At 30.8% G+C, this 13,225-nt stretch overlaps 1 protein-coding gene across 1 annotated transcript in view; it reads left to right on the forward strand.

The window, feature by feature from the left end:
* The window catches only part of Hasp (Hig-anchoring scaffold protein), a 278,761-nt gene that overhangs the window by 251,168 nt on the left and 14,368 nt on the right, over positions 1–13,225 (forward strand). The window contains exons 12-13 of the mRNA XM_065500848.1: positions 11,213–11,553; positions 11,949–12,097. Of these exons, the coding sequence (XP_065356920.1) occupies positions 11,213–11,553; positions 11,949–12,097 (490 nt within the window). The remainder of the gene's footprint in view (positions 1–11,212; positions 11,554–11,948; positions 12,098–13,225) is intronic.

The raw sequence follows: 13,225 nt of genomic DNA on the forward strand, positions 1-13,225 counted from the left end.
ATTGCACAGTTTTTGCGCCGACCTCCACCAACACGAAAAGTTGAAAAAATAGACAGGCAAGTGCTTAAGATGATAGCTAAAGGACATCATGCATTAAGAATTGTGGAAGAGCCTGAGTTTAAAAAGCTCATTCAAGATGTATCACAATGTCCAGGCTACACATTACCAACAAGGAAAACTATTTCATACAATTTGTTGCCATCCACACACATGGAAATTTTAGAAAAAATAAAATTAGAAGTAAAGTCCGCTTTTGCAGTTTGTTTAACAACAGATGGGTGGACTTCAAAAACTAATTCTAGTTTTATGGCAGTTACAGCACACTTTATTGATGAAAATACGATTCTAAAATCTCACTTGATATCTTGTGACGAGTATAGTGATCGACATACCGGAGAAAACTTATGTAACTTTTTAAAAAAAGTAGTTCAAGATTTTGAAATAACTAATAAAGTAACAGCCATCGTAAGTGACAACGCAGCAAATATTACCTCAGCGATTAATCTTGGCGGGTGGAGAGGAATAGGGTGTTTTGCACATTCTTTAAATTTGGTAGTCCAAGCCTCAATAAAGAATATAAGCGAAGTCATAGTTAAGGTGAAAAGAATTGTGGAATATTTTCACAAAAGCTCTCAAGGCCTAAAAAAGCTACGGGACACCCAAAAGCAGATGAACCTCCCAGAACTAAAATTAAAACAGGATGTCATCACACGCTGGAATTCTACCTATCAAATGTTGCAGAGAATCTTTGATATAAGGGATGCAGTAATTACAACCCTTTCCCTCAATCGACCAGATTTAGTTTTATCCTTGGAAGATTGGGAAGTAATAAATGAAATATTACCAATTTTAAAACCTTTTTACGAAGTCACAGTAGAAATTTCTGCGGAGAAAAATGTTACGCTTTCCAAAGTTACAGTACTGTGTAATCTTTTGGACCGATTCATTTCTAAATGCTACTCAACAATGCCCAATGTATCGCAAATGATTCAGACAATGCGAAGTGAAATGAAAAATCGTTTTGGTAACCTTGAGCGAAACAATTTGTATGCGGAAAGCACACTTCTTGATCCACGCTTCAAAAGAAAGGGTTTTAAATGTGACGCAACATACGAAGACGCTGTACAAATTTTAAGAGCTAAAATTTATAATGTTAGGCTACCAAATACCGATGAAATTATCGAAGGAATATCATCTGAACAGAGTTCCACCACCAAAGAAATATCTACCATATGGAAAGAATATGACTTAGATTTCAATAAAACCGTAAGACCTGATAACGTCAAAGCAGCATGTATTAGGGAATTGGATAAATACCTACATGAGGAGTACTTGGACAGAAAAAAGGATCCACTTGAATGGTGGAAAGAAAGAAAATCCTTGTACCCTCGTGTGTATTTATACGCAATGAAACGTCTTTGCATATTAGCCACGTCGGTTCCCTGTGAAAGAATTTTTTCTTCCACTGGCCAAATAGTAAATGAACGACGCACCCTTTTAAAAGCCAATAAAGTTTCTAGTCTTGTTTTTTTACATAACAATATGTGAACGTAATTTATTTTGAATCAAAACATTTAAAAGTCTTTAAAGCAATATATATTTTTTTAAAAATCGCTAATTTGAATATTTGTTTGTGGTTTATTTAGTTCTGATATTAAAATATATTCTTATGATTAATATATGATTTTCCATATGTATAGAAATTGTAAAAGGTTTATAATTAAAATTTTTCATACAAAATCGGTTAAAATATATAAATTTTATTATGAATAATGTTACCGTAACATATATGTATACTTAAAAGTGGTTCATCAAGTGAAAAAATCAAAAACATTTCGTACATGTCAACTTACATAACATTTTGGAACACATTATTTTATGTAAGTTCTTATTTAAATTTCAACAACCTACGATAATTGGAACGTGAGGTTCTATCACCATGTGTCTCTTATCGTATGGTAAACAACTTATTACGAATAAAGTATTCGAAAATTTTAGGTAAGTTGACATATACGAAATTAGTTTGATTTTTGCTCTTTATGTACATGAAATATAACATTATTCATAATACATACAATTTAAAAGAACTTTTAAAACGATTTTGAATTGAAATTCGGAATATAACCATTATATATTTTCTATACATGTTATACTTATCCATATTTATTATTTTTAAAGTTCCTATTAGTTTTTAACTTGAAGTCTGAATTGTTTACTTTTATTCTATACATAAATACATATGTATGTTCATATTTATTATTTCATAATGTTCTGTATTTTTAATTTTTTTTTATTAATTTATTTATTTCAAAACATGTACATAATATCATTTACTTTAAAAATATATTTTCAATTTTTAATAACTAAATTTTGTTTAACTAAATGTTGTATTGTCTCATGTTCACAAAATTGTTCCAAATTGCAGTTTGTTTCCTTCCAAAATTGTTATTCTGTGACATAAACAATAGTCAACTGTCCTTTTTTGTATATTGTTCATTGACTGTATAGTAAAAACAGTCTCACAACTTAATCGTTCAGTCTGACAGCTCAGAATTAAAATGAACAACTGAACAAAAAGAACGAACTTGTTCTTTTATTTGTTCTGAACAAAAATGAACAATCACTCAAATGAACGATTATGCCCAACTCTACTTCTGACTTGCCTGTGTGTGATAGACTTACCATTTCAACATTCGCTGATGATACGGCAATACTTAGCTCACATGCAGATCCGCAGGTAGCTTCTACGAAATTGGCCAATTATCTGAGACTCGTGGAGATATGGTTGAATAACTGGAGAATACGAGTAACTCAAAAGTAAACACATCACATTTACTCTCAGAAGGGGTAACTGTCCACCTATCACACTAAATAACATAAACATTCCACAGACAGATACTGTTACATACCTTGGTATTCACTTGAATAGACGACTTACTTGGCGTCGTTATATAGACTGGTTACTCCATCACGAATCTAAATTAAGCCTTGACTATAAAGTCTTCCTCTATAAATGTGTTTTAAAACCAATCTTGACATATGGAATCCAATTGTGGGGAACGGCCAGTAATTCCAGTATTGAACTTATACAGAGGGCCCAATCGAAAATTCTTAGGACAATGATAGGTGCACCTTGTTACATAAGAAATGAGAACATCCATAGAGACCTACAAGTACCGTTAGTTAAAGATGAATTAAAGAATGTCCGTGAAAATACATCATGAAATTACGGAACCACTCGAACCCGCTTGCAAGACATCTCACACAGACCCAAACAAGATCAAGGCTTCGTAGAGCCGATCTACCACCCCGCTAAGATGTGGCCCATATGTACATCAACTCTCCCGTCAGAGAGCATTTAGTTTTAATTTTAGTTATAAGATTTTATTACTTATTGTAATAAATAAATAAACGTTAAAAAATAATTCTTTTATTTATTATCAAAAACTCCTTTTACTTTAAAAACTCCTTTTAAAATTTTGGGAAATCAATTTTTTCTGGAAGATTTTAACCCAATTATAAAAATACCAAAAAATCAATTAGTAAAAAAATTCGAAAAAGTACCCTTTGTTCTGCGGCTCCTCAATTCAAAACAAATATTTAGTTTTATTTTATTTGATGCTGTTTAATCCTACAAAAAACTTGTAAGAGTAAACAACGCCAAACAAATATGTGCTAAAAAAAGTGGTAACGCTTTTTTGAGTAAATATTTGCCATGTGTCACTGCTGGGATGCTATAAGAAAATGAGCTAAAATAAATAACACAAAATGTGCTAAATCCCAATAAAGGACTTATAAGGTTGTTGAACGTTCTTTGTCTCCTGTAAAATTTTCGAAAAGGGACTTAGCACGTTTGCACACTAAGCCAACGTCATTTTTGACATCGCGAAATGATATATTCGTTAGGATGGTCATTATTTTGCACTTTTTTTATTTTCGATGCTCCCATGGTCTAAAATTGTTCTCCATCATCTAAAATCCACATGCTAAAATATTGTGCAAAATCGGATAACCATTTTATATGAATTTTTTAAATTTGGTTTAAAGTAACAATACAAATTAAATGTTGTTAAAAATCCAATTAAACATAGTTTTTGTATTTCATTTACCCATATAAGTTTAAATATAAAATATCAACATTTTCTGACTAAGTACCAAAAAAATTATAAAATTCCACTGTGTGACAAAAAAAAATTCCCTGGAAAAATTCCCTCCAAAATCTTAAGTTAGAGGTCTAACTTAGCCGTCTTGGTAGAATACTTTTAGACATAGGGATAGAGTTATCAAATATTCGACATATACAAAAAACCGGTTTTCGAAAAAGCGTAATTTTTAAAAACCAGTTTTCGGTTTTTTCTATCAAAAACCGGTTCGAATAACCGGTTTTTAGTTTTTTTGTCACTTTATGAATTGAGGTATAAATTATACTTAAATAATTTTATTTTATTAAAACTAATTAAATCTTTTAAAAATTAATTTAACATAACTTAAATTTCTTAACATAAATTTAAATTTATTCCAAATTTTTGACATACAAATTACACAGAATGTTAAATCCAAAGAAAGGATATATGAGGAGCCTCAGAACTAAAAGTACTTTTTCGAATTTTTTTACAAATTGATTTTTTGGTATTTTTATAATATTTGGCTTGAAAAAAATCTTATAGAAAAAATCAATTTCCCAATATTTTTAAATTTTCAAAAAAGTACCTTTAGTTCTGCGGCTCCTCATATATTAATATAATATTAATACATACTTTTATATAATACTAATAGTTAGTTGTATTTTTTAAAATAATATTTTAAGAAGAGAATACAATTGAAATGATTTGAGGCATAGATAACTCTCCTGTCAAAGTCCTAACTCAGTTGTCTCAGTTGTTTATGGTCTCCACCAGGGTTTATCAAAATTAAAAGACACGCGGTTGGTGTAAACTACGTAGAGCAGGACACGTTATACGAAGCTACATCACACACGCGCCAGAACTATACGCAAAATTGTCGAATGAAAAAAGATGAAAACGAGCCTTAAGAAATAATAAGGGTCCTCATGTAAACGTTTATATGCCTCGTAAACTGTGCAATCTGTGCATTATTATACTCTCGCAAATGAACTGTCAAAAAATGTATGGAAATTCGTTTGAACAACTCGGATAAGTTTGCGCGACAATTTAGACTCGCAAACTTGAATTTATTGTGCATTTGATGAATCAGCTGCTTTTGTTTACTTTTATTAATAAGAAATAAAAATAAAATAAAATATAAAAATTTTGAGCATGTGAAAATTGTGTAACTTTAGAACAGAATGATTGTATTAAATGACATTGTATATGAAAGCATTAACCAACAGCTAGAACATAAATAAAATCTTACAAACTATGTATATCACCGTTTGTTCCAAAGATTTAACTTTCATTCAACATTTTTAAAAGTAAAATTTATACAATTTGAAAATTTATTTTTTAAGGCTTTTGTTGAATTTATTTTTATTTGACATTTGTATCAAATAGAGAGAAATTTAATGTATAAACTTGCACAAAATTGAAAAGGTGGGTTCATGAAACACGTCGCGCAAATTTGCACAATTGAACAAATGGGAAACTTAAGCGTTTAAATGAGTACCCTTAATGACAATGATGCGCGAGTTGTTAATCAACCCAGACCTACTTTGCGATTCCGCCTTGGTCTAGATGTATAACATGTTAATTCTTAAAAGTAATCGCATAATATTAAAATAAATAAAAACAAGTAAGAGAGCTATATTCGGCTGTGCCGAATTTTATACACCCTTCATCAAAATATACTTTAAAATAAAAATTTTAAATATTTTTAGGTAAACAAAATTTAATTTTTTTTCCAGTTGTTTTTTAAATTTTTTTTTTTAGTTTTTAATTTTTTTTTTAATATTTAGTAAAGAAAAATTTTGGTGAAAAAAAAAAATTCGGGTTAAAAAATATGTTTTCCGATTTTGCCCCATTGTAGGTCCAACTTACTATGGTCTTATATACGTCGTTGCACAGGACTTTGAAATATCTATCATTAGATATCCATATTTTCTATATTAATGATTTAGTAATCCAGATATGGGTCAAAAATAGGTCAAAAATCTGGTTTTTTCCTTATATCTCAGCCATTTGTGGACCGATTTTCTCGATTTTAAATAGCATGGTAAAAGATGGTGCTTACGAAAAGTACGGTTTTCCGAATAACTCGAAAACCGTACTTTTATAAAAACCGGTTTAAAAAATCCGGAAAATTGGAAAAACCCCGGCTTTTCGAAAACCGGTTTGACCACTCTACATAGGGAGCATTGGAATTCCAAAAGTGAAAAATACTGAAGATTTTATTAAATTTGGGAAACGTTGACCACTTTACCAAAGGTAATTTTTTAATATTTGGGGTTTTTGATGAAATTTTAAAAAAGATTTAACAATTTTTTCATCGATTTGTGTTCGAAGGTTATGTATATTTTTGGCTTTTTTTGGGCTTAAATTAAAAATTATTTTTGAGTTGATGGGTTAGTATTTGGAATGGCCTCGGGCCTACAAAATTTTAAAAAATCACCAAAAACTCATTTGATATCGGAATATCAAGAAATTGTACTTGAAAAAATCTACAAAAAAATACGCTTTCGATATCCGTTAAATTTAAAATGAATTCAAATTTAAAATTTTTTAAATCACTACATCATGAAATGGAGGTTTAATGGTAATTATAATTATTGTGATGAAAATGTTAATCCACTAGTTTTAAGGTTTTTAATAATACCAAGTACTTGTACATAGTGATTATATCTACCCTGTAGGAGACTCACAAACTATGCCTTCTCTTGAATTTGTTAATTAGATACCGCTAAGCACCCGTACATATTAAAATAACTAACTGGGTAAGTAATAGAGTGTCCAAAAAACCGGCAAATTTTAAAAACCGGTTTAACCGAAATAGTGTGTTTTTGAATAAACCGGGGTTGATTATTGTATTTAAAAAAAAAAAAATCCGGTTTCGGTTTTTGTCTTCAACAAAACCGGTTAACCGGTTTATATTAAATTTTTATTTAATATGAAAAAGGTCTCCTTAAATTTATTTTTATTTGTGGACGCTGTGTTAAGAATCGTGTACTAAATCTTCGGAAATTTTGCATTTTTGAATTCTATCTTTATGCAATTATTTTATTCGTAAAAGATGAAATATTGTCAAATGCTATAATTTTCTATAAAATAAATCAATATTTTTAAAAATGGGATCAAAGTTTTTCATAAATATGTAAGGAGTGAGATCGAAAAATTCTTAACACACGTTTTTCATTACATTTTTTAACCCAAGTATTATTTGAATTTTTTTTTGATCAAGTTACCTTTGAAAAACATGTCAGTTATTATGTGTAATGTCAATTATATTAATTTTTTTGTTAATCTGATTAAAATGAGTGACCAGAAAAAAGTGCGTACTGAAATTATTAAATATTTTCAACAAAACCCAACTTGGTCTTACAAAAAGTTGGCCAAGCATACAAAGGTCTGCCGTCAAACTGTTTCCAATGTTATTAAACAGTACCGGGAGAACTTGTCAGTTGATAGAAAACCTGGTTCAGGTAGAAGGAATGGTCCACATGATGTTTCTAAAGCCAAAAAAATAGAACGCATTTTCAAAAGAGCTCCCAACACATCCGGTAGGAAAGCAGCCCGGTTAGCTCAGTGCTCGGACTATTTGGTACGAAAAGTTAAAGCTAATGCAGGTTTAAAAACATACAAGGCTCAAAAAGTTCCTGACAGGAACGCTACTAAAAATTTAGAGGCCAAAAACAGAGCACGGAAATTGAAGTCAAGTTTTATAAAAAAATATTCTTGCTGCATAATGGATGACGAAACGTATGTTCTGGCAGATTTTTCGCAACTTCCAGGTCAAAAATTTTATGTTGCTGATGCTCGAGGGAATGTTGAAGAAAAGTTTAGGACCCAAAAGCAGACAAAATTTCCCAGAAAGTTCTTGGTATGGCAAGCAATATGCAGTTGCGGCAAAAGAAGCCACTCATTTGTTACAACGGGCTCTATAAATACCGAAATTTACATCAAGGAATGTTTACAAAAAAGGCTGCTTCCATTCATAAGACTTCATAATGTGTCCACTTATTTTTGGCCTGACTTGGCATCCTGTCACTATGGCAAACAAGCCCTTGAGTGGTACAAGAACAATAATGTGGTATTTGTACCAAGAGAGGCAAATCCTCCAAACTGCCCGGAGCTAAGGCCAGTGGAGAGATATTGGGCTCTTGTTAAAAGAGAATTGAAGAGTACAAAAAAGGTGTCCAAAAGTGTTGTAGATTTTAAACGGAGATGGACTACATGTTCGAGCAAAGTGACAGAAAGCACTATAAAAACGTTAATGGAAGGGTTTCCGAAAAAGGTTCAAAATTTCATCACTAGTGATTAAAACTATAAAAATATTTTTTTTTGTAAATTGTAATAATAATTTCAATCAAATAAAAAAAAAATTAAAGCTGTAAGTTTAGTGGTTTCTTTTTTATAAACATATATGTATGTTAAGAATTTTTCGATCTCACTCCTTATGTTTGAATATATTTTCTATATTTCATTAAAACCGGTTAACCGTCTTAATAAAAAACTTAAAAAAGAACACAAAATTCATGGTTTTATTTTCAGTTTAAAATTTAAATAGAAATTATTCGATTAATCGAATAATTTAAACTTAACCGATTATTAACCGATTAAATCTAAAACCCGATTAATTATTTCCTCGATTAACCGATTAAACCAGAAACCCGATTAATTGAATACCCTAACGCCTATAGAGTGGAATAGATTTTGCAAAAATAAGAGTATCTGATAAATACATAATTTGGCCTTTATATTCCATTCAGAGTTTACTATATTTTAAAAAATAAGAAGATCTTTGCAAACGTTGTACGTGACACAAAACGGATGTAATTTTGAGGTACATGTGAAATATATGAAAATTTGCGAATTTTGAGAGGCGTTATGTTTTTTTTAGATTTCCTACACTGAACCAAATATTTTTCCTTTACAATCCGTCATATTTAAATAAAATCAATCTTTGGATGATTTTATAATAAATAATCATTAATATCGTACGTGACATACCGTACGTCATATATTATTCTCTTATAGTAAACCAATATATCGCACACCCAGTTCTAAAATGACACAACTCAAAATTTATTTTTCGGGTTTATATGCTTAAACTATGAACAAAACACATGTTTATCTATACAAAAAATATCACTGTATTTTGTTGTAGTTAACTGTTGCTAAAAAATAGTTATGTCTTTCATTTTGTTTCAATTGGTTGAAACTTTATTCGATTTCTGAAAAATTTAAATTTTGTGTTGTGCCACTTTTGAACTGGGTGTGCGATATATGTGTACAAAAATTAAAAAAACAATCAGATTCAAATTCATTTCATACTACATGCTAATTGGGAGCTGAGTTATTGCCGCAATCTTAGTTTTAGGCTAAAACATACCAATTAAATTAAAAAATTAAATATAGTCAGTTTAAAATATGCAACTTATTTTCTTTATATAAATGAAACGAAGTGATGAATTTTTTTTAATTTATATTTAGATGACAGCAAATACTGTACAAATTCTTTTATATCCAAAATAATTACAACTTCAATATGTTTTAACAAAAAACTTTATTTTTTCTTTAATTCCTTTCATTAGGGCTTTTATTGTATTGTTTGTAACCATTTTGCAATTTTTAACTTGTCCTTTTGTGTCCTTCAAATGTTTTTTTACTAATGCCCAATACCTCTCAATAAGGCGGAGTTCTGGGCAATTTGGTGGATTATCTTCTTTGGGTACATAAATAACATTTTTGGTATTGTACCGCTCAATAGCTTTTTTGCTATAGTGACAAGTTGCATGATCTGGCTAGAAGAATGTGGTTACCCTATGTTTATTTAAAAATGGTAGCAAACGTTTCTGGAGACACTCTCTAATGTAAATATCGGAGTTAAAAGAGCCGTTATTAATGAAGGAGGTACTTCTTTCTCCACATGTGCAAATTGCATGCCATACCAAGAATTTTTCGGGAACTTCGATTTTTTGTACACGAAATTTTTCTTCAACGTTTCCTCTAGAATTGGCAATATAGAATTCTTGACCAGGAAGCTGCGACAAATCAGCCAATACAGATAAATCATCGTACAGATAAATTCAATCAGCTGACTGCTGTTCATAGTTTTTATGTGTTTGTGTTTTTGTAAACGAAATTAAATAGATATTATAAAAAAAGTTTAATAGAGGAATTAACATTAATTTGATGGAGGATGAACTCGAAGAACATGAGTTCCAAGTGAATGCTGAAAGAGTTTATCATGCCAGGCCTAACTACCTGGCAGACATGCAGGATAATAGGAGAGGTATTGCCAACTGAACATAATGTTTTTTGTCGGTATATTGAGAAAACCAAAATTGTTAACGGCCAGTTTATCGGCCTAATATATTTATGTCGACATTTAGTCCCGGTCCACACTGTGAAACATTTGCTGCAAAACATTTTTAAATTCTCTTTTGAAACTGCATTCGTGTCCACACAGTGAAGTTTTTGCTTTTCAGTTCTTGACATTTCTGTACAGTACGAATACGAACGAATAAATGTGGATGACATACTCAACAAAAACTTCATGTACATGAAACAAAGTTCTCTTTTTGTATGTACAAGCATTTAGTATTGTTGAAAAACTGAGGACTAGAGGAATGCGTTTCTTCGATACGATTTTTCGTTAAAAAAAATTTTTTATATTTGAAATTATAGAAATATAACAGATATTTTTAATAAATTGTCCGACCCAAGATAGGTCTAAAACATCAAAATCAACTAAAAAAGTCGGCCCACATTTTTTTTAACAAATTTGTCAATTCACATGTAAGATATTTTATGTAATACATATGTACATATAAATATAAAATTTTCTGACATTCGGATAACAACTGAATTTTTGGTGTTTTTTTTAAATTTTGTTGGCCTGAGCTGAGATTAAGATATCTCAAATTGTTTACAAGCTACCGAATTATATTCAAAATAAAAAGTTTTTCAAGCACTGTGCGGTATTAAATTATCCTAAAAAAAATTTTAAGTCCCCAAAACGTTTGTTGGCATCAAATATTTCATTATTTCAAAAGAAATATTTCGAAATAGTCGTAAGTGTTGTTTTTAATAATTAATAGGGAGGTTATAGAGCTGGTCTAACAATTGGTCATGGTAGTTCAGTATATGTACGTTGCAATCATTCTTCCAGTACACTTCCAATAGAAATGGCATGCAGTAAAGGTGTTATAAGTCCGCGGAATATACATTGCGAAACAGGAATGCGAAAGTCACGAGAAGAAATTTTAACAGACTCATTGGCTGCCGAATCAAGTGAAAATGAGGACAATAGTATCGATGTATCGCACATACTGGACACTTCGGATATGGAAGAAGATTCCAACTCAACCGACGAACACACGATCGATGAGTCTAAAATGTGTGGACCTCCGACTATGAATGAAGGTGCTCTCATTTATGTGTAAGTTAGAATTCACAGTGGGGTCAATAGCTGAATAAAGGTCAATAAAATATAATTGGGACAAATTAGGTGTGAAAAACATGTAACTATTATAAAGAACAAACCCTTTAACAATTTCTTGAACCTTCTAATGATCCTTCAGGAAGTATTTGACTTCCAAAAATAAATTCTTCCTTTTTTGGCACTAATTTTGTCTATTTTTGTCCTGTTTAGAAAAAATCATAAAAAAATTTCATATTTATAGTATAAAAGTTATAAGCACCGAAATGTTTTTCACAACCGATATGGTCAACTTTCATTTAAATATTTGCGTTTAGCCGCACTGTGAATGGACATTTTACATTTTAAATATTTCCAAATACTTAAATTATTTGTTTAATACTACAACAATTTAGAAATGACAAAAACAATATGAAGATAGAGAGAATTTACGAGAGCGGCACAGAAATTTACTTTAATTGCATACCTAGCGCTTCCGGAGAACGTAACACATGGAAAATTATATGTGAAAACGGACAATGGATCGGACGATCATATAACTGTGGTAAGTAAGTTTAACTTATTTTTTCATATAAAATAAACGCTAAAAAAATTAATAATAGATCTATCTGAATTTATTAAGTATATTTAATTTTGTTCTAAAGGTCACACATGGCCTACCTTAAGTCATATAATAATAGTAATATAATAACTTCTTTAACCCAGCTCTTGAAATTGCTGATATTTTTGTATAAGTAGAACTTTTTTTATAGCGTTGAATTATTTATTTATCGAATCTACCTTACTTAGGCCTGACAATAAGTATTCAAATCTTATAACTATTAAAACTAAATGCTCTCTGACAAGAGCGTTGATGGACATATGCGCCACATCTTAGCTTACAGGATGAATTTATAGTCAATATATTATATAAATCGTCTATTCAAGTGAATACCAAGGTATGTAACAGTATCTGTCTGTGGAATGTTTATGTTATTTAGTGTGATAGGTGGACAGTCACCCCTTCTGAGAGTAAATGTGATGTGTTTTCTTTTGAGTTACTCGTATTCTCCAGTTATTCAACCATATCTCCACGAGTCTCAGATAATTGGCTCAAATCAGCGAATGTTGATATGGTAAGTCTATCACACACAGGCAAGTCAGAAATATATATCAAATAACGTGTTGGTCCGAGAACTGTTCCCAGTGGAACACCAGCCTTAATTTCATAATTTCCTGTTACATAATCGCAATATTTCACTCTAAGAACCAGCAATCCATGCGTACAGGTAGGCCTCCATTTACGCGGTTTGTTGGGCCCAAAAAAGTAGCGTGTAAATCAAATTCGCGTAAAACGAGGTTCTAATTTAGAACGAAATGCTTTTGTGGGACCAGCCATTTTTAATTTCGCGTAAAACAATACATCAGTCATATAACAAAAAAAAATTGGGACCTAAAAATCGCGTTAAATAGAAAACACATATGTACATACATATCGTCATCTTAAATGAAAGCGGACGTAACTACACAAAAAAAAAACATTCCCACGACAGCCGGTTCTACGCACCGTAATGACCCGAGTTCACTCGGCCATGGGCTGTCAACTCAGCAAACACTGCTGCTACAACAACAACACAAAAATTCAAAATCGAGTTTTTGATTGATTGAACAATTGACAAGAATACTCTATTAT

The sequence above is a fragment of the Calliphora vicina genome, chromosome 2 (assembly GCF_958450345.1).
Source record: "Calliphora vicina chromosome 2, idCalVici1.1, whole genome shotgun sequence".
In the NCBI taxonomy this organism is placed as follows: domain Eukaryota; kingdom Metazoa; phylum Arthropoda; class Insecta; order Diptera; family Calliphoridae; genus Calliphora; species Calliphora vicina.